The sequence below is a fragment of the Oncorhynchus mykiss genome, chromosome 17 (assembly GCF_057628025.1).
Source record: "Oncorhynchus mykiss isolate SJ-2025 chromosome 17, ASM5762802v1, whole genome shotgun sequence".
Taxonomy (NCBI): Eukaryota; Metazoa; Chordata; class Actinopteri; order Salmoniformes; family Salmonidae; genus Oncorhynchus; species Oncorhynchus mykiss.
Window position 1 is genome coordinate 48,233,661 of NC_143038.1, and position 24,054 is coordinate 48,257,714.

The following is a 24,054-nucleotide window of genomic DNA, read 5'->3' on the forward strand; positions in this document are numbered from 1 at the left end:
CATGAGCTTAGTTCAAATCTCCTGGCCAACAGAACCCAGAATAAGCTTGTTTTACTCGTGTTTGGAAAAAAAGTAAATGTAAACAAACACTATATAGCCTCAAAACATGTTTAAAACTATAGTTTTGATATAGTCCTCGCATCCATCTGAATTTGAGTGCTTACATTTCTCCAGCCCCATCCTCAGCTTTTTACCGAAACAAGGGTGAGTCACCGCTTTATCATTTCAACTGCTGATTGCTTCATTTAAAATCCTAATGCCTCTTAAAGTGGCAGAGTCCCTTTAGTTAAGCCCTATTGCAAATGTGTATTTTCTAAAGAGTTAGATTTGTTAACTTGATACAGTAGTCAGAGTTCTATAATATGACCAGTTTTGATAAAGACAACCTCTGAATAGGCAGCCATATTGTAGGTGTGATCATTCTGATTCAGGTTTCATTCATTCGACCCTATTCAACCCAGCATTACACCTAGTGGATATTTCTGTAAAAAAAAAATACATTTTAACAATTGTTTTTATTTGAATCACAATTCAATTATAAAACCAGTACATTTGCTTCTATCGTTCTTGTTTTGTTCACTTCTGTAAATTATTTGTTCAATGCTTTTCAAATGTTTACAAGCTGTTTGTGTTTGAGGTGAAATAGGAAACGTTTAACAGAAGACTATTAAAAAAACCTTGCTCTAGTCACCCTGTTTGTCTGTTCCTTAGCCTCTGAAGACTAGATTTGGAAGTATGTTTTCCTAATCCAGTGAGTTTTACGAGGTAACTAATCACCACACCTTGCTCACATAGCAACACCATCTGTCCTCATGTGACCACTCCACTGGAGTCACACGGGTCACTGTCTACATGAACGCTCTATAAGACATGGAGCAGTAAGGATCCAGCAGGACACCAGCTGCCGTTGAGTTTGAATAAACAGCATGCCAATGGAGGAAGCTTTGGTCTCCACCTGTTCATGGCTTTACACTGTGTCATGGGTCAGAGAGCATTTAAAAAGAAATGAACAAGTTAACATCTACTCTCCCAACTCCTGGTTTATGAATGCAACAGTCATGGTCAGACAAGTAGTGCATAAAACATTTCCCAGTTCAAAAACATACAATACTGTCTCCACTCAAATACTGCTTAGAATGATAAATTGGAAGATGTATTTTGGTATATAAGGCCAGCTGAATCAATCAGTTTGTTTGATCTGGGGGGGGGGAATAGTCTTTGCGTTTAACTTGATTGTCTGGGTGTTGAGAGCTGGATGAAAGGAGCAGAGGGACTGAAGTCGGGTAACATTGGACTGTCTTTCCTCCAGTCATTTTAAACATTTGGATCATTTCTGTTTTTCCGCCATTTGTTTAAACAGTCCTCTCTTTCCATTGATTCATCCTCACGGCCTCTATTACTCACTTGAAGGCTTCTCTGTCATGGCCATTTCCTTACTAGTGGCTGTGGAGGGAAATAAATACGATTTGAGATTTAGTTGACTAAAATAGTTTCCTCACAACCTGTTGATGTATGTGTGAGTGTGTACCTGCTTGGGAGCTCCTGTGTAGATGCTGGATGTAGATTAGGCCCAGGAATACTGTGAATCCGATGCAGGATGATATCATACCAACCAACATGAAACTATAACTGCCTTTACTGTGGATCAACTGAAGAGAGAAAGACGCATTACACCTAGAGAACACAGGCTAGCCTATTCACAGAGCAGTAACCCCCCTGAGTTCCTTACCTGTCCTGTGAGAAGCTGCAGCACCATCTCTCCTGTACCAGCACTGGTCACCAGGACAGTAGTGGCACACCCTAAGATGGGGAGAGGACACTTTACCCCTTAACATTTAAATACAGCTTTCTTACTGTGTGTGCGCACATACCTTTATAGTTGACCATGTCTTCTGTGAGGGCCACCATGCAGGGGAACACACTGCTGATGAAGAGGCCTAATACACACGTCCCCATGAAGAGGAACACAGGGCTGGAGTACAGGATCAACAGCAGACACTGCACCGCCATCATCCCTGCCTGAAACACAGAGAGAGGGAGGGAGCGCAGGACAGTGGAGGTAAATTATTTATTTTCACATGGTCATGTCATATGTCCATGCCTTTTTCCCCAAATGTTGTAAGGACATCAGCATATCTACCACCTGTAATCTATACACTTGTTAAGCATCTATATGCTTGCTATGCATTTCGCATGAAACGCACAGTATACACACACACAATGCACACGTGAAGAGCAAGAAACGCAAACAAACACAAAATAACATTGATGCAGATATGTATGACTATTTGAATTCAAATTGCGTTTCTTGCTCTTCACGTGTGCATGGATGCATTGTGTGTGTGTATACTGTGCGTGTGCAAGAAAGCCATCCACTGGACTGTTTTAAAAACACCCATCAAATATTTCATCATCTCTCAAATAACATCTGTTTTAAAAGCGGTTTCACTTCACTACTCATACAGTATGCAAAAACACAAGTGTGTGTCCGTACCAGGCTGACCGAGATGAGTCGTTGTTGTGTGTATCTGTATGACAGATATATAGACGCCAGTCTGCCCGCGGTGACGGATGCCCAGAACACACTGGTCAGACAGCCTGCCGTCTTGTGAGGCAGAGCGAGGGGAGGAGACACTGCGTAGGTGTAAATGAATCCTGTGTAAGAACCCTGTGTAAGAGAACAAATCTGTAGGTTAGAAGGCTGATGGTGATAGCACTAACAGTTGTGTGTGTTTGGGGGGGGGGGGGGGGGGGGGCAAGGTTCAGTCTCACTATTATGCCGTCAGTGATGAAGAGCACGGCTCCACCCAGAATGTAGAGGAGGAAATAGGAGGCAGGGCGATCCTTCACATCAGCATAGTTACAGCAGCCAAACAAACCCCCGTGACCTGGATGGACAGCACAGGAAGGTTTCGTTTAGGGGTCTTCAACCCCACACCTGTAGCGCTACAGGTTGTGCAGGCTTTTATTCCAGCCCAGCACTAGCCATGTTTTAGTTGGTGAGACATTTGGAGATGGGGCTGTATGGGATTCTACCCTGGCAGCCATTGTATATATTTGAGGGGGGGGGGGGGGTTTAACACTGGATCTGTGGAGGTGTGAGGGGAGCATTGTGAGGCTTACCCTGAGTTGGGTAAGGGGTGGTCTTACCCTGGATATTGTGGTCCTGTTGGTTCTTCTGTGAGTTTTTCTCCTTGTCCAGTAGACGTGGGCTGTGGTTCGAGCAGGGGAACAGCCTCTCACGATACATCAAGACATACACTGCTACTGGTACAGGCAGCTAGACAGAACACGCACGCAGTTGTAAAAAATAAAACATGTCTCTCTCTGTGACTCCCTCGTTACGGTCTATGCAAAAGAGCCATTTCAGTGATCGAGGAAGCCTGCCTTGCAGAACAATCTCCCTTTTGTTTTGCTATTCAAATGCTAACCTGCAGCTACAGTATCAACCTACAACACCAACCTACAGCCACATCACCACAATCCAACTGCTAACAAAGTGTTCATACACTTACATTGATAAGAGCCATGATCCAGAATGCGTAGGACACATTGGTGGTGATGATGCCCTCTGTGTGGAGGTGGTAGTGGTGGGATACGTTGTGCAGAGGGGTTGTCCCCTTACCTGCCAGGTAGCTGCGGAGGTGATGGAGGTCAGTGGAGGAGTTGGCTGTCATGTTCCCCCCCAGAACACAACTCCCCTCCGACAGGAATGGGTCTGCTACCAGGGGACTGACCAACGCTCCCAGCCCTATGAAGAAATGCAGGACCTGGGTAGAAGACAGGGAGGAATGGGAGAGAAAGAAAGGAAAATGGAGGGGGGTATGGTGGGAGAAGGAGAGAAAATGACCACCTGTTCTTTGAATCATCTTTGCATAATTTGTGATCAAAATACCCCTGACCCCCATTACTTTCTCCTCCCCCCCATCCCTTCCTCCTGCCTCTCCCTGACCTGTAGGAAAATGGCTGAGTCTTTCTGGTAGAGCTTCACCAGCTGCAGGTTGGCGATGGTGTCAATCACCCCCATTGCCGTGCCAGATATCGCCATGGCAACAGCCAGCATCAGCACATGGTGGCAAAGTGGGATGATGGCAAACACCACGGAGATGACAAGACTGGAGACGAAGAGAGCTGAGAGGGAGCAGCGGAGCCTGGAAAGGGGTGGGGAGAGGATATTAGAGCACTCTTTTGGGTAATAGTGGCTTTTGGGAAAGAAGTGTTTTCATTTAACTACAATTTATAGCTCCCTCTGTTTGATTGAATTGAGCACCCTTACTGACCCTCTCTCCACTTCCAGTCTCATCTGGTCTGCCATCCAGGAAGTGAAGGGACCCAGCCCTCTTTTGCTCCCTCTCTGGCCTTAGCCCGGTGCTAGAGGCAACTCCATGGAGGGGTAGATGAGGGGCTGTTTTTCCAGCTCTGCTAACGTGGGCAGTATTGTAGCTGGAATGTCACCTTGACCCAATACCTAGGTAAGAGCCATTTATTTACCTGGTTTATCAGACCCCCTGAGGCACCTTGTGTACAGCAGCAGACGCCTTATCTACACTGCTGCCTTGCCAACTTTCCACTAACTGTGTAGTGGCCTCAGTAGTAATGTTCTGTTCAACAAGCTGCAATTAAAAACAGAATGTAAATCTCTTTTTTTCTAGGTCTCTCCCTCCCCCACGTCTCTCGCGCTCTTCTCACCATTTTCTCTCTCTCCTCTCTATCTCTTCAGCTCTGATACAGGTGTATGTGTATTTAAACACCAGTCATGTGGCAGTAGCTCAGGAAACATATCGGAGCAGAACTATTGAACTGGAGATATGTGAAGGTCACAAGGACAGACAGATACATTTGGTTCAAACAAACGTAATTAGTATAGGAACAATATTTCCAGTTGTCAGAGGGAAATCATTTGTTATATTCTGGGGTGGTGAGAGAGCAAAATACTCAACTTTTCAATTCATGAGCATCACTGAGATTCACACTCAGTCAGGCTCAAGGCCTTGTTGGCATCGACACGTATACCGAACATAAGTCATTGCATGGGCATCTCGACAGCTAACGTCCATTTGGAGGGCGTAACCTGGGGAGTTTGAGTCGTTCAGTCAGAGTTTCCTCTTGCTTGCTAGCAGTAGCATAAATGCTTGGTTTAACAGTTATCTGACAAAGGTATTGATGTGAGTTTCTGTGTCTCCCCACACATTTTATTCACCATATCAATTGCGGCCGCCGGCCGGTAATATAAAAGTGTTCTGCGATAGTGTGTGGTTTCATGGCGTAGCAAGCCTAGCCATTCACTGTGGGAATGATTCAAGTCTAATGGTCAAGTGCAGCTTTTACCCATGATCTAAGGGTGCTCTCTGGTTGAATTGAACGTTAAGGTTAACCACAGTACAATGATTGAGATACAAAGACGATATTATAATATATCTTTTGTTGTATTTTTTCTGGATTTATATCAGGCAAAGACACATGGGGTCGCGACCCCTAGTTTGGGAACCGCTGCCTTAACCTTTTAAACGGACTATCATATTTGTGGATTAAATCAGACTATTAATACTTAACAAAAATATTAAATGCAACATGAAACAATTTCATTCAATTCAAAGATTTACTGAGTTACAGTTCATATAAGGGAGTCAGTCAATTGAAATAAATTAGACCCTAATCTATGGATTTCACATGACTAGGGTAACAGATATGCATGTGTTGGTCACAGATACCGTAATAAAAAGGAAGGGGGGTGAATCAAAAAAACAGTAATGCAGCGCGACACATCCTCCTTCGCATAGAGTTGATCAGGCTGTTGATTGTGGCCTGTGGAATGTTGTCCAATTCCTCTTCAATGACTGTGCGAAGCTGCAAGATATTGGCAGGAACTGGAACACGCTGTCATACATGTCGATCCAGAGCATCCTAAACATGCTCAATGTCTGGAGTGATTTCCTGGCGGCAAGTAAGGACCCTATGGTAGTAGAGAAGATCGAGTGATCTGGATGAAAACAAAGACGGCGAAGTGGACTTTCAGGAGTTTGTCATCTTGGTTGCTGCGCTGACCGTGGCCTGGAACAAGTTTTTTGTAGAGGGCCTGAATGAATGAGTTCGGAAACAGTCTGATCTTTTTCAGCTTTTTCAGCTTCCAGGAATTGGGTACAGATCCTTTCGACATGGGGCAGGGCATTATCATGCTGAAACATGAGGTGATGGCGGATTAATGGAATGACAATGGGCCTCAGACTTTCATCACTGTATCTCTGTGCATTCAAATTGCCATCAGTAAAATGCCAGTGTTCCTTGTCCATAGCTTATGCCTTCCTGCCCATACCATAACCCCACCACCACCATGGGGCACTCTGTTCACAAGGTTGACATCAGCAAACCACTCGTCCACACAATGCCACACATGCTGTCTGCCATCTGGCCGGAACAGTTGAAACCGGGATTCATCCGTGAAGAGCACACTTCTCCAGCGAGCCAGTGGCCATTGAAAGTGAGCATTTGCCCACTGAAGTAGATTGTGACGCCGAACTGCAGTCAGGTTAAGACCCTGGTGAGGATGGCGAGCATGCAGATGAGCTTCTGAGACGGTTTCTGACCGTTTGTGCAGACATTCTTCAGTTGTGCAAAGCCACAGTTTCATCAGCTGTTTGGGTGGCTGGTATCAGACAATTTAGCAAGGTGCTTACTAACAGGGATGTAAACAAATCTGTCCACAAAATGAGAGAAATAAGCTTTTTGTGCGTATGGAAATTTTTTGGGATCCTTTATTTCTGTTAATGAAAACAACACTTTACATGTTGTGTTTATATTTTTGATCATTGTATAATGAGCATTCCAGTAATATCACAAGTTAATTGATACGTGAAAACTCAAGAAAATAGCAACTCTACAATAAATGGCTAAATTACTTCCGGACACAAAGGGTCCATTATAGCGCTGCCCATGCTGTCACAGAAGCTAAAATGGCACAGATAAAGATCACCCTTCTATCTATCTCTATGGCCTGTTACAAGCATATCTGCCCTCATTGGCTAGAATGGTCCCACCTGATCTCGCCTCCTCCCATCTTTGAGGACGCATTTCCATTGTTAGAGTGGTCAGTGTCTTATCAATATTATAAGACCAGGGGAATTCAACTCTTACCCTATGAGGTCTAGAGCCTGCTGGTTTCCTGTTCTACCTGATAATTAATTGCACCCACCTGGTGTCCCAAATCTAAATCAGTTCATGATTAGAGAGGAACAATGAGAAGAAGAAAAAGCAGTGGAACTGGCTTCGAGGTCCAGAGCTGAGTTTGAGGCCATCTTTGTCATAGAGCAGTTCTGGTGGTAAATGTCAGATCCGCTGGGCCATCTTTAGCCTAATGGCCCTGCATAAATTATTATTTGGCTAATAAATGGGGGCCTCAACATAAAAGGGCGGGTGTGTAATAGATGCTGGGCAGTTTCTGGTCCCAGTCTGTACCTGCATAAACCTAGCTGACAACTCAACTCCATGATGAATAAGGTTTCTGATGAACTCCAACGGAGTTGAGCAGAGACCAGGCTTTGTCGAATTCAGCTCCGACTACATCGATTTGCCCAAGGTCAATACTTCCAAAAATGTAAATAATGAAATGCTTACCTTGTACCTATGTTTGTCCTCTGTATTTGCGTGCGTGCCTTTTGTTTGCTGAAATATATACTTAAAAAAAAAACATTTAATCAAATCAACCAATGACTGTTTGCTCATTGCTGCTGCTCTAAGATGGCAACAAGGATATAGTCTGGTTGTATTTGATTAAGGTTTTATTAAAAAGTATGGATTTCAGTAAACTAATCATAACACTACAGAGGACAAACATAGGTACAAGGTAAGCGTTTCATAGTACAATTATTGTAAGTATTGACTTGGGGTGAATGTAGTCCAAGCTGAATTCTACAAAGCCTGGTCTCTGCTCAACTCCATTGGTGGAGTTCATCAGAAACTGGGTGCAATTTGTTTTTTTCCCTAGCACTAACTACAAGGCTGATTCAAGTAATCAAAGCTGGATGAGGAGTTGGTTATTTGAATCAGCTGTGTCAAAAATCCAAACGTGCACCCAGGGAGGGGGGACCAGGACCGAGTTTGGGAAACCCTGGGCTAGCCTAACCTTAAACGAATTCCTCGAACCTATGGAAATTATCCTTACCTGCTACGAGAAGTAAATTCTGACATTAACTGTATACCATCTAGTCAAAACCAGACAGCTTTCACTCACGTCTTCTTGAAGAGTCCTCCCAGGGCGCTCCCCAGCATGAGGAAGAGCTGTTGGGCGAAGAAGACCCAAGTGATCTCCTGCAGAGTGGACTGAGTCTGACACCTCAGGTCCAGGATGGTCGGCCCCAGGAACGCGATACACAGCCCGAAACTGAAGAACACGCTCCAGTAAGTCAGTGTGTGCTGCCAGTGTCCCTTGAACAGAGCCCAGACACGATCATCTACTAACATCATCTCGTTGTTGCTTGTGGGTTGCGTGATGAACGCTGGAGCAGGTTATGGTTTCATTGGGAGGAAGGTTTTAAGGAATCTTTAAGCGCGCCGACAACACAACCCTTGACGTTTGTTTAAGTGGACTGGCAAAGTTGGGATGCCTGCATATGGCTAGCATATATGGTTGTTACGGAGAGTTGATAAACTTTTATTTGCCTTCCAGTCACGTCACGCTGATAAACCTGTCGAACTAGCAGTGCCCTCCCCTGGAAACCGATGTCCATCAGTTAACTGTGCCGCAGTGTAGGAGACTAGGGCATCTTCCACGGCGATGTGAAGTGTCATGATTACGCGTTATTTTCCGTGTAATGCATTTGTATGGATGACTACATTTTCTGGATCTGTTTATGAAATATATCTGTAGACCTGTCTATTTGGCCTCTGTTGTGGAGCTAGCGCCACCTGTCGGTCCTCATGGTCTCAATATGTAGATTAGTCAATATCATACAAAGGATCATGAGTAACAAAATAAGGATGATTAGATAGCCAACGTGGTATTAAAGACAGATTGGGAATTGTGGCAAGGCCTGTTGAACACTTCAAATGTTCTCTTTCTTTTCAATCATAATGGAAGACACTCAGACTGTATTGTATACTGTATTAGTACTGAATGAGAGCTAGTCAATGTACTACAGAGTGATATAATGTATTCATTTATTTGTTATTTCTTATTTGATCACGTTTGGCTTCTTGGCGATCACAATACATTCAGTTTCTGGTTTTAATGATAGCGCAGTAAACAAATCACACAAGAATATCACATTTCATACAAAATCTAAATATACTTGTCTTTTATAAAACATTTAGACATCTACAGTCATTTAATAGAGTCCTCTCTTGTTTCATCTGGCATAAAATTCACTGAGAAAGAACATGAAAACATCTGTTAAAATACATATTTCCTTTCATTACAGTACTTAAAATATCTTAATTTACCACAACAAAACACATACAATAATACTTCTGCCTCATGGGTTGCTAAAATAGAGAGTGGAAGTTTTAAAGTGTAACACACATATCACCATCTCTCCCAGTGGATCCCAACGATTTTAAATGGCTTGACTCTCACCTTCTTTCCTTCATGACCACTGACAGTGTCCACCATATTGCTTTCACCTCTTCAATTCTTTCAGTTTGGGGGTGAGAAAGCAAAGGACACATGGAAAGGTAGCTCTATAAGAGTATTGGCTTCTTCTCCCGTGTGTGGTAAAGCTAACTGCACCTCATTAGTCTAAAGTGGCTTCTTTTCCTTGTCTCCTTTACTTAATCAGATGTGAAAGTGCTGGGCAGACAGCTTTTAGCAGATTCACGGTAGGCATGGACAGAAGGAATGGAAAGGGAGAAGTAGATTTGGCGAAAAGAGAAGAGGTCAGTGAAACATGCAGAGTGATTGGTTGGCTTGGATGTCTGCATGGGGCTGAGGGGAGGTTACTGAGTAGGAGAATGGGAGAGAGTTCCTGGTCAGTCCCCAGAATCAGCAGTGGGAATCCAGTGTATTACTAACATGACAGTAGAATGCTAATATTCATGGGTTGCACATTTCGTCACTATTGTTTTGAACATTAATTTTATGGTTGATGCCCGACTGCGCATCAGAGAATGGACATTAACCTTCTTATGACGGTATAAAAGGTCAGCCATTTTGGCAAGGGAGTTGATAAGCCAGTTCTGTGATAAGATATTGTGTAAAACAATGAATTTGAAGATTATCTGCACGGTATGTTTATCTAACTAGCCAACCATTTTAAGTGGAATGATTCCAATATTTTGTCAAATTAACTGGCAATATGCCAACATTCCATACAAGCAATGCTGTCAATCAATAGCCATACCCTGACAAGTTGCAAATGCAACAAGTACTGATTTTGTATCATATAACACTCATAGCTTTTGAAGGAATCAATAATTTAGACATTTATTGTCTGTTTATATAATATATATTCATTCTATAGGCTATTTATAGAGAATTGGTTTAAAAAAAATCCCCATAAACGGTATAATTATATGACAATGTTTTACACAATTTCTGCTATACCACGTCTTACTTTTATTTTCTTGCATAAGTAAAATCAAGATTATGCCTCTACTGCCATTCATTCCAATTAGACTGTTTTGGATTTCTCCCTGACCAAAATAGCTGCCATTATCATCCCATTCTGGAACTTTGAGGGTTTATGACATAGCTCCTTTTAGCAATTTAATAGGATCTGTATGGAGTGAGGGACCTAATCTCCAAACCTTTTGAGGTGCAGTGCAAGCTCATTCTCAGAAACCCTGTCTGTATCCATTCTCTGTTCTCGGGAGCGTGAGGGGATCAGATATGTTTGTTCATCTAACTTTTATTTAACCAGGAAAGACCTTTGAGGTTGACCAGAGGGGTATACTACGATGCAAACTAGATCTATCTACTCAGTGTTTTCTGAAGCTAGCCAGCTTCAGTTAGCTTCCAATTCCAGCTCGGGCTTCAACCGTTCTACAACGGTGGATATTGCTCGTCCGCCTGCCGCTAACCCTAGCAGGGTTGTAACTGTGCGTGCATGTGAGTAGTCGAACCCCGAACTCTTCATTGAGACAATGTTGAAACATCAATTCATGGGCAAGTCAGTGCCACATTTTCATTTGTGCCAAAATCAAAATTCAGCAGGATATTATTTGAAATGGACTTTCAGAAGTGACATTTTGATGTATTTCTTTGGTGTGGTTATCAATGCATGAGCACATTTTCTCCCCACTCCATCAATAAAATACTTTTATAAAGTCATACAACATTTCTACTGTGTGTGATGTTTCAAATGCATTTGTCATTAATAAAATGTGATAGGTATTTTAACATTAGGATTTTTTTACACGCAAACATTTGCCTAATAAAATATTTAATCAGTTGTCTTCCTCAAATGACGTGGATGATGCAATCTGATTTCATTGGTCCTTAACTCGTGGCTCAGACACTTAAATGTATTTTATTTAGACTGGCCCAGAGCGGGTTGGATCTGAAGGGTTAGTTGACATAATGTACCTGGCTAAAGTTGAACCAAGTTGAACTCAGAGGAGACCTCGCTAACTCCTCAAACTACATTCGTAGTATAGGGCTCTGGATATGACCTCCATGTTTGTATTTGTGTTTGTATGGGGGGATTGGTGTGTGTTTGTCTTCAAATCCGATTCCTCCTTCAAGCTTTCTTAGAATAGACTCTCCCGGTCTGCACCCCTCTGGCTGGTCATCCTTTAGAATATGCTCTGTCTTCTGTTCTTTCCTCGACCTGGGTTTGGTAAAGAGAACACGGGCATGACATGACTGAACATGGTTTATTTCCAGTAGTCGTTTCGTATTGTTGTGATGGTTTATGGACGTAATATGTGTTGCACTGTGTTGAGAATGTACCTGGAGGCTGGAACACTGAGCTGCGGTGGCCTGGGTCTTTCTGCAGTTGAATCTCTCTGAGGGAAAACACTGAGGAGGCTAAGGTGGGAGGTGAGAAATATTGGTCAATGCTGTTTTCTGCACATAATGCACAAAACAAATTGCCACTTAATACATCATCCTCAGCACATGACTGATGTCAAATACATCTGTGTGTGTGTCTTACTGTCTACAAGGCTGTGGATGTTCTCTCCCAGGCTAAGGAAGTAGGGGTGTCTAAGAGATGCTTCAGCCGAGACTCTGGTCCTAGTGTCATACTGAAATAAAACAGAGATACACACTTAAAACCAGAATAGCGGTTTGGTATACAACACTAGTGGTTACAGGTTGGTGTAGGAGTGGCCTCTTACCAGGAGTAGAGCAGTAAGCATGTCAATCCCCTCACTATCCAGCCTGGAGAAGAAACACAGTACTTGTTTAGTTGTGATTTATGTTACATGAGCAAGTGGTTGGTAAGTGGTCTTATTGTGGTTGTGTAACCTGGGCACGTGGTTGATGAGTGGTTGAGGTCTGTACTGGGAGAACATGTAGGATCTGAACTCATCATTATTGGAGATACCTGGCCAGCTGTCCTCGGTTGGTGTACCTGAGAGAGACGGGAGAGGGTCATTCTTCATATTCTATGTCTGTATTTATTTGAATCCTCACTACTTACCCCAGCAAGATGGCTCCCTGTGGTGTAAATGAAAGAATAGAATTACCAATGAGTCTGAAGACTAAGTGCAGCTCCTCCTTCACTGTGGAGCCGGGGAACATGGGACGACCCGTCGCCATCTCAAATAGAATACATCCCACGCCCCTTTTAACACACACAAAGCACAGACACATGATTTAAATGGAAAGTGAAGGGGAACGTTCGACATTGCAGCCGACTTTAAAGTTGAGTCAAGACTGATCTACAAATCACCTTGCGTCATAAATAAATACTCAGTATTATTTGTAGGTCAGTCAGTCACCATTTACCCATGATGCATCATGGATGTGCTGCTCACAAACACAGCCAAATTGATCTTTGGAGACTAATGCCTGAAGGGAGGTGGTAATGGTGGTAGTGTCTTGAAAAATTAAAGGAGAGCCGCACACTCTAGGAGCTCAGATGCAATAACCAAAGTTTTGACAGAAGTGCTGTCTTCATCAGGGTATAATGACAAACACTGTGGGTCACTAGTTTTATATAGTGTCAAAGGACACACACAGGTGTCTGTAATCATGGCCGGGTGTGGCCTGATATCATTGGTTAATCTTCAGATATAAAAATAACATTCCAAAAACATAAATGGATAGCATACAATCATAGATACAATTCAGCCACATGGGACTACAAACATTTACAATAGCAAATCACAAGAAAGTCTTCAGATCAATGTCTACATTGAGTCCAAAGGGAGCAAGGGTCTTTAAATGAAAGACCCAGGCAGCCTCTTGTTTTAACAAATTGTCGAGGTCACCCCCTCTCCTAGGGAGGGTGACATGTTCGATGCCGATATAACGTAGGGACAAAATCGAGTGGTTTGCTTCCAAAAAGTGGGCTGCAACTGGGTAAGTCGAGTTTTTGCACCTGATGGTGCTACGATGCTCTGAGATTCGCGCTTTGTTTTACCCACGTAATTTTTACCACAAGGACAAGTTATAAGATAACTAACTGCCTTAGTGGAGCATGTGATAACACCTTTGATTGGGATCTGTATCCCTGTTTGGGGGTGTTTGAAGGATCTACATTTACCAGTTAATCTCTGAGATTTCTGCCCCGCAAGAATATGATCAAAGGGTCGAAAACGCATTACCGATACTGTCACCGGATCTTAGAATGTGCCAATATTTGTGAACGATTTCCTTAATTTGTTCAGAGCACTTTGAATAGCGGGTAGTTAGAACACAAGAATGCTTCTTTTTGCGAGACTGACCTTGAAAAAGATAATGTCTCGGTTTGTTTTGAATTTTCTCAATGGCATTATTAATCTGACCATTTTTGTACCCCCTCTACTTTAATTTTCTTTGCGTCTCTTTTTGTTGAAATGTGATTCGTTTTTTGCAAATTCTTTTGATTCGACAGAATTGGCTGTAGAGCAAACTGTTTTTCAAGGGAATCGGGTGACAACTATCAGCCCTCAACAAACGGTTACGATCAGTAGGTTTCCTGTAAAGATCAGTGTATAGAACATTATCCTCGCAGAAGATCAAGGAAACTGATTTGACGCGTGTCAGATTGCATAGTAAATCTCAGATGATCAGAACAAGATTTAAGAAAAGCATGGAATGCCTGGAGCTCTTTGGCATCACCCCTCCATCAATATGCCGTTGCCAAATAATGATGTTCGGCAAGAAAGTATTTTTGAGAGAATTGAAAATTGATGTAACCCACATACAAATTAGCATGGTTAGGAGTCATGGGGGATCCCATAGCAGTACCCTTCGTCTGAATAAAGAAATAATGAAACATGAAATAGGTGTGTGTGTGTGTGTGTATACTATTTCAGCCAATGTTATAAAGCATGCACTGGAAGGTATCACATTGCAGAAGAAAATGTTACATAGCTTCAATACCGCCCTCGTGTGGAATATTAATGTATAATAACTCAACATCAAAAGTAACTAACAAAGTATTCTCAGGAAGAGGATCAAGAGATTCAATGATAGAGATCATACTGCTGGTGTCCTTTACCAAGGAGGGGAGCTGTTCTGCGAGTGGTCTAATCAAAAAGTCAACAAAAAATGATAAAGGTGCCGTTTCTGCATCAATGCCCGCTACAATAGGGCGCCCTGGAGGTTTTGTAACATTTTTGTGTAATTTCGGCAAAGTATAAAAAGTAGCAATTTTAAGTGTTGAAAAGCCAAAAAGTTGTGTTCTTTTTTGGTTATCTGACCAGAACTTAAATACCCATCTAAGACGGTAAAGATCGTGTTCTGAAATTGGGAAGTAGGGTAATTTCTGAGTTTCTTGTAAAAAGGTGTTGTCAAGAAGTTGTCTGACACTCCTATACATAAACAGTCCTATCCATGAGTACAACCAACCCACCCTTATCAGCAGGGAGGTAAGGACTGACATAACGGATTGTAAATCAAGCAAAGCTTGTTTTTAATCCTTAGATAAATTCTGGAAAGATATGTACTCCTGTTTTGTTCTTAAGGAGATGAACAACATCTTTTTCAACGAGTCTGCAATATGTCTCAATAGAGTGATTGTGATTGGATGGAGGTACAAAATAACTCTTACTTCGGAGTCGGAGTACCTGCAGGTGAGCAACCTACTTGTTCAGTAGAAACATCATGATTAGGGTAGCTAAAGTATTCCCTTAAAACGGATGTTTCTTAACTTGAACATGTCTACCTTAACATCGAAATTGTTGCACTGAGTTGTAGGCACAAAGGAGAACCCTTCATAAAGCAAGGAGACATGTGCAGGGCTCAATATCTTGCTTGATAAATTGAGGACACTCAGTCCCGTGGGTTCTGGGACCGTGTAAACTGTCCCCTCTGGTAGTGTCTCCATGGAAATAACAAACCACTGGAGAGACACACACACACTGATGGAATCATAACATTACATCACATGGGAGCCAGCATGCACACACACAGTCTTGTTTTGCTAAACTTGTGGGGACACACAATTAACTCCTGCTCAAAATCCTATTTTCCCCAACCTTAACCCTCAACCGAACTCCTAAATATAACCTTTAACCCCTAACACTAATTCTAAACCTAAACCCCTTAGAAATAGCCTTTTTCCTTTTTTGGGGGTTTGTTTACTATTCTTATGGGGACTTCTGGTCCACATACAGTGCCTTGCGAAAGTATTCGGCCCCCTTGAACTTTGCGACCTTTTGCCACATTTCAGGCTTCAAACATAAAGATATAAAACTGTATTTTTTTGTGAAGAATCAACAACAAGTGGGACACAATCATGAAGTGGAACGACATTTATTGGATATTTCAAACTTTTTTAACAAATCAAAAACTGAAAAATTGGGCGTGCAAAATTATTCAGCCCCTTTACTTTCAGTGCAGCAAACTCTCTCCAGAAGTTCAGTGAGGATCTCTGAATGATCCATTGTTGACCTAAATGACTAATGATGATAAATACAATCCACCTGTGTGTAATCAAGTCTCCGTATAAAGGCACCTGCACTGTGATAGTCTCAGAGGTCCGTTAAAAGCGCAGAGAGCATCATGAAGAACAAGGAACACACCAGGCAGGTCCGAGATACTGTTGTGAAGAAGTTTAAAGCCGGATTTGGATACAAAAACATTTCCCAAGCTTTAAACATCCCAAGGAGCACTGTGCAAGCAATAATATTGAAATGGAAGGAGAATCAGACCACTGTAAATCTACCAAGACCTGGCCGTCCCTCTAAACTTTCAGCTCATACAAGGAGAAGACTGATCAGAGATGCAGCCAAGAGGCCCATGATCACTCTGGATGAACTGCAGAGATCTACAGCTGAGGTGGGAGACTCTGTCCATAGGACAACAATCAGTCGTATATTGCACAAATCTGGCCTTTATGGAAGAGTGGCAAGAAGAAAGCCATTTCTTAAAGATATCCATAAAAAGTGTTGTTTAAAGTTTGCCACAAGCCACCTGGGAGACACACCAAACATGTGGAAGAAGGTGCTCTGGTCAGATGAAACCAAAATGGAACTTTTTGGCAACAATGCAAAACGTTATGTTTGGCGTAAAAGCAACACAGCTGAACACACCATCCCCACTGTCAAACATGGTGGTGGCAGCATCATGGTTTGGGCCTGCTTTTCTTCAGCAGGGACAGGGAAGATGGTTAAAATTGATGGGAAGATGGATGGAGCCAAATACAGGACCATTCTGGAAGAAAACCTGATGGAGTCTGCAAAAGACCTGAGACTGGGACGGGGATTTGTCTTCCAACAAGACAATGATCCAAAACATAAAGCAAAATCTACAATGGAATGGTTCAAAAATAAACATATCCAGGTGTTAGAATGGCCAAGTCAAAGTCCAGACCTGAATCCAATCGAGAATCTGTGGAAAGAACTGAAAACTGCTGTTCACAAATGCTCTCCATCCAACCTCACTGAGCTCGAGCTGCTTTGCAAGGTGGAATGGGAAAAAATGTCAGTCTCTCAATGTGCAAAACTGATAGAGACATACCCCAAGCGACTTACAGCTGTAATCGCAGCAAAAGGTGGCGCTACAAAGTATTAACTTAAGGGGGCTGAATAATTTTGCACGCCCAATTTTTCAGTTTTTGATTTGTTAAAAAAGTTTGAAATATCCAATAAATGTTGTTCCACTTCATGATTGTGTCCCACTTGTTGTTGATTCTTCACAAAAAATACAGTTTTATATCTTTATGTTTGAAGCCTGAAATGTGGCAAAAGGTCGCAAAGTTCAAGGGGGCCGAATACTTTCGCAAGGCACTGTAAGTATAGTTAAAAATGTCCACACACACTAATCTGTCCCACCCCTGCACACAGACACACACACACACAGCAAGAGGTTCGTCGGTAGAACAGAGACACAGACACACATCAAAGACTGTGTGGGGATCACGAGCAGGCCTGTGTAAGAGGCAGGGTGTCAGAGTACACTGCTTCCCTTTGTTTATCACTGAGGGTGTCTGCGCCGATGGAGACCCATCCACTGATGAAAGGAATGTTTTGCAAATGAGTTTATGAAAGGTTCTGTATTGTTGTGTTGCTGGATAATAGCCTTTGGAGATTCAAGGTTAATGAATGTGATGCAGAAATGATCACCATGGTGATTGCTCACATCAAGAGTGGTGGCTTACATGCGAGTTAAGTAAAGGAACAGCTTAGCTATGTTGCTGTGATGATTCATAGTGTGGTAAACATATCTAATCAAAACATGTTCTCCCTCATTTAGGTTTTCACTCTGGTAGTGTTAATGAAGGTTAAAACCTCTTCAGGATCGGTGGGTCCCCTGCTGGATGATTGAGCTTACGTAAACTAATGCAATTAGCATGAGGTTGTAAGTAATAAGAACATTTCCCAGGACGTAGACATTTCTGATATTGGCAGTAAACTTAAATTCTTGTTAATCTAACTGCACTGTCCAATTTACAGTACCTATTACAGTGAAAGAATACCATGCTATTGCTTGATGAGACTGTACAGTTTTGAACATGAACAGTTATTAATAAACAAATTAGGCACATTTGGGCAGTCTTGATACAACATTTTGAACATGGATGCAATGGTTCATTGGATCGGTCTAAAACTTTGCAAACACACTGCTGCCATATAGTGGCCAAAATCTAAATTGCACCTGTGCTGGAATAATACATGATGGCCTTTCTCTTGCATTTCAAAGATGGTAGAATTTTTTTTTCTTTTTTCCCCTTTGTATTGTGTTATATTCTCCTACATTCCTTTCACATTTCCACAAACTGCAAAGTGTTTCCTTTTAAATGGTACCAAGCAAATGTATATCCTTGCTTCAGGGCCTGAGCTACAGGCAATTACATTTGGGTATGTCATTTTAGTCGAAAATTGAAAAAAAAAAAAGAGGGGCCGATCCTTAAGGGGTTTTAAACAATGTGACACTGAGTAGGTTTGTTGAAATGCCTCTGTCTCTGTGAGTCAGAATGGAGGTGTGTGTGTGTGTGTGTGTGTGTGTGCGCGCACGCTCGCATATGCGTGTGTATATGTGTGGAATGTACTCACCACATGTCGATGGGTGTAGAGTACTCTGTGGTACCCAGCAGTACTTCAGGGGGGCGGTACCATAGAGTCACCACCTCGTTGGAGTAGGTCTTAGTTGGCACAGACTTGGCCCGGGCCAGACCTGACCAATCAAACAAACAGTCATGAGCTGGATCTCAAAGAGGGAGCATTTTATCTATTGATCTGGTCTTCTATCTACATGCAGGATACGTGTTGAAAAGGTTTGGTATAATATTAGGGCTGGGACAATACCAATTTTGCAATTTTTGTTTGTATGCCTAGAATAAAAACAGGAAGCAGACCAAACTCTTTGGTCCTTTTAAAAACAATCTGTAGGTAAATTAATGTGTGCTATAGCTTGGAAAATAAATAAATTACTCTGGATGTCAACATACTGCTGTTTGTTTCTAACATTAGGGCAGTTTTCCTAAAGAAGTTAAATCGTGTTTTCTTTCCTTGACACGATACTAAAGAGTAACGCGATGGTATCGTCCCAGCCCTAGATAATATAGAGGGAGATCTGTTACTAGGTTACCAATGTCAGTGTATCTGTATGGTGAGACTATCTCTGTGTGTGTGTGTCATACCGAAGTCTGCTAGTTTGAGCTCTCCCTTGTCGTTGATGAGCAAGTTCTGAGGTTTGAGGTCTCTGTGAAGGATCTTCCTCTTATGGCAGTAGGACAGACCACGTAACAACTGGAACATAAAGATCTACAGAGACAGCGAGAGAAGGAGAGGGGGCGGAGAGGGAGAGGGAGAAGGAGAGGGAGAAGGAGAGGGAGAGGGAGAGGGAGAAGGAGAGGGAGAGGGAGAGGGAGAGGGAGAAGGAGAGGGGGCGGAGAGGGAGAGGGAGAGGGGGCGGAGAGGGAGAAGGAGAGGGGGCGGAGAGGGGGAAGAGAGGGCGAAGGAGAGGGGGCGGAGAGGGGGAAGAGAGGGCGAAGGAGAGGGGGCGGAGAGGGGGCGGAGAGGGGGAAGAGAGGGGGAAGAGAGGGGGAAGAGAGGGGGAAGGAGAGGGCGAAGGAGAGGGCGAAGGAGAGGGGGCGGAGAGGGGGCGGAGAGGGAGAAGGGGCGGAGAAGGGGCGGAGAGGGGGCGGAGAGGGAGAAGGGGCGGAGAGGGGGAAGGAGAGGGGGAAGGAGAGGGAGAGGGGGCAGAGAGGGCGAAGGAGAGGGGGCAGAGAGGGCGAAGGAGAGGGGGCAGAGGGAGAAGGAGAGGGGGGAGAGGGGGCAGAGAGGGAGAAGGGGCAGAGAGAGAGAAGGAGAGGGGGAATAGAGGGCGAAGGAGAGGGGGCAGAGAGGGCGAAGGAGAGGGCGAAGGAGAGGGGGCGGAGAGGGGGCAGAGAGGGGGCAGAGAGGGAGAGGGGGCAGAGAGGGAGAGGGGGCAGAGGGGGCAGAGAGGCAGAGGGGGCAGAGAGGGAGAGGGCGAAGGAGAGGGGGCAGAGGGAGAAGGAGAGGGGGCAGAGAGGGAGAGGGGGCAGAGAGGGAGAGGGGGGAGAGGGGGCAGAGAGGGGGCAGAGAGGGCGAAGGAGAGGAGGGAGAGGGGGCAGAGAGGGGGCAGAGGGGGCAGAGAGGGGGCAGAGAGGCAGAGGGGGCAGAGAAGGAGAGGGGGCAGAGAGGGGGCAGAGAGGGAGAGGGGGCAGAGAGGGAGAGAGGGCGAAGGAGAGGGGGCAGAGAGGGAGAGGAGGGAGAAGGGGCAGAGAGGGAGAGGGGGCAGAGAGGGCGAAGGAGAGGGGGCAGAGAGGGCGAAGGAGAGGGGGCAGAGAAGGCGAAGGAGAGGGGGCAGAGAGGGCGAAGGAGAGGGGGCAGAGAGGGCGAAGGAGAGGGGGCAGAGAGGGAGAAGGAGAGGGGGGAGAGGGGGCAGAGAGGGCGAAGGAGAGGGCGAAGGAGAGGGGGCAGAGAGAGAGAAGGGGCAGAGAGGGCGAAGGAGAGGGGGCAGAGAGGGCGAAGGAGAGGGGGCAGAGAGAGAGAAGGAGAGGGGGCAGAGAGTGCGAAGGAGAGGGGGCAGAGAGGGCGAAGGAGAGGGGGCAGAGAGGGCGAAGGAGAGGGGGCAGAGAGGGAGAAGGAGAGGGGGCAGAGAGGGAGAAGGAGAGGGGGCAGAGAGGGCGAAGGAGAGGGGGCAGAGAGGGCGAAGGAGAGGGGGCAGAGAGGGAGAAGGAGAGGGGGCAGAGAGGGAGAGGGGGCAGAGAGGGAGAAGGAGAGGGGGCAGAGAGGGGGCAGAGAGGGAGAGGGCGAAGGAGAGGGGGCAGAGAGGGAGAAGGGGCAGAGAGGGCGAAGGAGAGGGGGCAGAGAGGGGGCAGAGGGAGAAGGAGAGGGGGCGGAGAGGGGGCAGAGAGGGAGAGGGGGCAGAGAGGGGGCAGAGAGGCAGAGGGGGCAGAGAGGGAGAGGGGGCAGAGAAGGAGAGGGGGCAGAGAAGGAGAGGGGGCAGAGAGGGAGAGGGGGCAGAGAGGGGGCAGAGAGGGGGCAGAGAGGGAGAGGGGGCAGAGAGGGCGAGGAGGGAGAAGGGGCAGAGAGGGCGAGGGGGCAGAGAGGGCGAAGGAGAGGGGGCAGAGAGGGCGAAGGAGAGGGGGCAGAGAGGGCGAAGGAGAGGGGGCAGAGAGGGCGAAGGAGAGGGGGCAGAGAGGGAGAAGGAGAGGGGGGAGAGGGGGCAGAGAGGGCGAAGGAGAGGGGGCAGAGAGGGCGAAGGAGAGGGGGCAGAGAGAGAGAAGGGGCAGAGAGGGCGAAGGAGAGGGGGCAGAGAGGGCGAAGGAGAGGGGGCAGAGAGGGCGAAGGAGAGGGGGCAGAGAGGGCGAAGGAGAGGGGGCAGAGAGGGCGAAGGAGAGGGGGCAGAGAGGGAGAAGGAGAGGGGGCAGAGAGGGAGAAGGAGAGGGGGCAGAGAGGGAGAGGGGGCAGAGAGGGAGAAGGAGAGGGGGCAGAGAGGGAGAGGAGGGAGAGGGGGCAGAGAGGGAGAAGGGGCAGAGAGGGAGAGGGGGCAGAGAGGGCGAAGGAGAGGGGGCAGAGAGGGCGAAGGAGAGGGGGCAGAGAGGGCGAAGGAGAGGGGGCAGAGAGGGCGAAGGAGAGGGGGCAGAGAGGGAGAAGGAGAGGGGGCAGAGAGGGAGAAGGGGCAGAGAGGGCGAAGGAGAGGGGGCAGAGAGGGCGAAGGAGAGGGGGCAGAGAGGGAGAAGGAGAGGGGGCAGAGAGGGAGAAGGAGAGGGGGCAGAGAGAGAGAAGGAGAGGGGGCAGAGAGAGAGAAGGAGAGGGAGAAGGAGCGAGGGAAGCCATAACGTCTCTGTCTGATGATGATTAACGGTGTTCAGTAGGCTGGACTAACCTTGACATTGTTCATGCACATGAGGTTTCCACAGTTGTCCAGGTACTGTTTCAGATCACTGTCCTGGGAGACACACAGGCACACATTTTCAGAACATTAACTTGTAAGTAAAACAAGCAGATATAACACAGGTTATTATACTGATCATGAAGTATTTGAAAGGTGTGTACTACTCACCAGGTACTCAAAGACTAGAGTGAGGGAGCGTTCTGTGTGTATGATGTCATGCAGCGTGACAATGTTGGCATGTTTTAGGTTCTTCAGTAGAGACACTGCAGAGACGCACAGAGAAAATGGTTGGATGCTGCATGGAGGAGTGAGGACACTCTAATGACATTTTAGCGCCACTGGGTGGTAGTGTTCTACTCCTGAGTTCTTCTGAAAAGCTACTGTAGTAAATCTGAGGCAAAAACCCTGTTGGTACAGTATGTGTTTTGTGAGGAGGGGTGAGAAGAGGTTAGGAGAGGTTTGATGGTTGTATTAGTCTCTCTAGATGGACGTGATGCCTCCCACAATGTACCAATGTTCCAGCATACACGTCTGTACTTAGACCGCCGTCAGTTTGGAAGAGAGGAAAGGGTGGAGTTGGACGCCAGAAAATCAGCCCAGAGCCCTGCCGTAAATGTTTCCAGCAGCTAGCTAGATGGAGCTTGCCGAGGATATTTTCCATGAGTGTATTCTGCAAGCGAGTCGTTTGCATGCGCTATGACGTTAGTGTTACAAGCTTACAACCACTGACTGGCTGTGGATAAAACTAACCTAGCTATCTTCGTCCATATTGTGTGTCCACCTCTGTCATGTTTCTGAGGGGATTATTTTTAAGCACCCACTCGTGATTTGTTGGGAGAGTTGTCTGTGTGAAGAGCGTCCTCCAAATCCAACATCATTCCCAGACCTAGCACTGTAGCTCTAGGCATTTCCGAGACTATGGTTGTATAGGGTGCTGTGTGTTTTTACCTTCCCTGATAGCTGTACAGGGCGCTCCCTCCTCGTGCTCTAACCTAATCTCTTTCAGCGCCACCAGGTTTTCCGTCAGTTTGCTCCGCCCCTTAAACACCGTGGCATATGTCCCCTACACAGGAACAGGAAGTAATTGAAGCAGGAATAATTAGTTAATCACATCAGTTTTTTACATATACAATGGTCATCACTTTATGGCCATGCCAAATGTCAAACCCTGACTACTGGGCCTAACCCATAACCTTATCCCTAACACTAACCCTACCCTACCCCATAACCTTAACCCTACCCCATAACCTTATCCCTAACACTAACCCTATCCCATAACATTAACCCTACCCTACCCCATAACCTTATCCCTAACACTAACCCTACCCCATAGCATTAACCCTACCCTACCCCATAACCTTAACCCTACCCCATAACCTTATCCCTAACACTAACCCTACCCCATAACCTTATCCCTAACACTAACCCTACCCCATAACATTAACCCTACCCCATAACATTAACCCTACCCTATAACATTAACCCTACCCTACCCCATAACCTTAACCCTACCCCATAACCTTATCGCTAACATGAACCCTACCCCATAACCTTATCCCTAACACGAACCCTACCCCTAACACTAACCCTACCCCATAACCTTATCCCTAACACGAAACCTACCCCATAACCTTAGCCCTAACACGAAACCTACCCCATAACCTTATCCCTAACACGAAACCTACCCCATAACCTTATCCCTAATACTAACCATACCCCATAACCTTATCCCTAATACTAACCATACCCCATAACCTTATCCCTAATACTAACCATACCCCATAACCTTATCCCTAATACTAACCCTACCCCATAACCTTATCCCTAATACTAACCCTACCCCATAACCTTATCCCTAATACTAACCCTACCCCATAACCTTATCCCTAACACTAACCCTACCCCATAACCTCATCCCTAACATGAAACCTACCCCATAACCTTATCCCTAACACGAACCATACCCCATAACCTAATCCCTAACACGAAACCTACCCCATAACCTTATCCCTAACACTAATCCTACCCCATAACCTTATCCCTAACACGAACCCTACCCCATAACCTTATCCCTAACACGAACCCTACCCCATAACCTTATACGAACCCTACCCCATAACCTTATCCCTAATACTAACCCTACCCCATAACCTTATCCCTAA

At 45.3% G+C, this 24,054-nt stretch overlaps 2 protein-coding genes across 12 annotated transcripts in view; both read right to left on the reverse strand.

Moving 5' to 3' along the window:
• Window positions 1-500: 500 nt before the first annotated feature.
• On the reverse strand, window positions 501-9,831 carry LOC110494388 (solute carrier family 60 member 1). Of its 11 annotated transcripts, none has more exons than XM_021569397.3 (11): window positions 8,228-8,842; window positions 3,953-4,151; window positions 3,516-3,770; window positions 3,151-3,280; window positions 2,773-2,888; window positions 2,495-2,668; window positions 1,872-2,019; window positions 1,730-1,800; window positions 1,529-1,649; window positions 1,405-1,443; window positions 501-972 (listed from the first exon to the last, which is right to left on the reverse strand). In XM_021569397.3, exons 1-11 carry the CDS (start codon window positions 8,458-8,460, stop codon window positions 968-970), a joined length of 1,491 nt encoding a protein of 496 aa, XP_021425072.2. In that variant the 5' UTR covers window positions 8,461-8,842; the 3' UTR covers window positions 501-967. The 11 variants fall into 11 exon arrangements, with proteins under 11 accessions (XP_021425072.2, XP_021425071.2, XP_090061890.1 ...); XM_021569396.3 differs by having other exon boundaries at window positions 2,495-2,686; window positions 8,228-8,708; XM_090205758.1 differs by lacking the exon at window positions 501-972 and adding an exon at window positions 9,569-9,831 and having other exon boundaries at window positions 1,023-1,443; window positions 8,228-8,377.
• LOC110494387 (cyclin-dependent kinase 18) overlaps window positions 9,137-24,054 on the reverse strand; it is a 62,355-nt gene continuing 47,437 nt past the window's right edge. The window contains exons 6-16 of the mRNA XM_036950442.2: window positions 22,841-22,955; window positions 22,061-22,155; window positions 21,884-21,946; window positions 19,167-19,290; window positions 18,580-18,700; window positions 12,622-12,719; window positions 12,401-12,506; window positions 12,271-12,313; window positions 12,087-12,177; window positions 11,882-11,959; window positions 9,137-11,759 (exon numbers count right to left, since the gene is read on the reverse strand). Coding sequence (XP_036806337.1) covers window positions 11,725-11,759; window positions 11,882-11,959; window positions 12,087-12,177; window positions 12,271-12,313; window positions 12,401-12,506; window positions 12,622-12,719; window positions 18,580-18,700; window positions 19,167-19,290; window positions 21,884-21,946; window positions 22,061-22,155; window positions 22,841-22,955 — 969 coding nt within the window. The 3' untranslated portion in view covers window positions 9,137-11,724. The remainder of the gene's footprint in view (window positions 11,760-11,881; window positions 11,960-12,086; window positions 12,178-12,270; window positions 12,314-12,400; window positions 12,507-12,621; window positions 12,720-18,579; window positions 18,701-19,166; window positions 19,291-21,883; window positions 21,947-22,060; window positions 22,156-22,840; window positions 22,956-24,054) is intronic.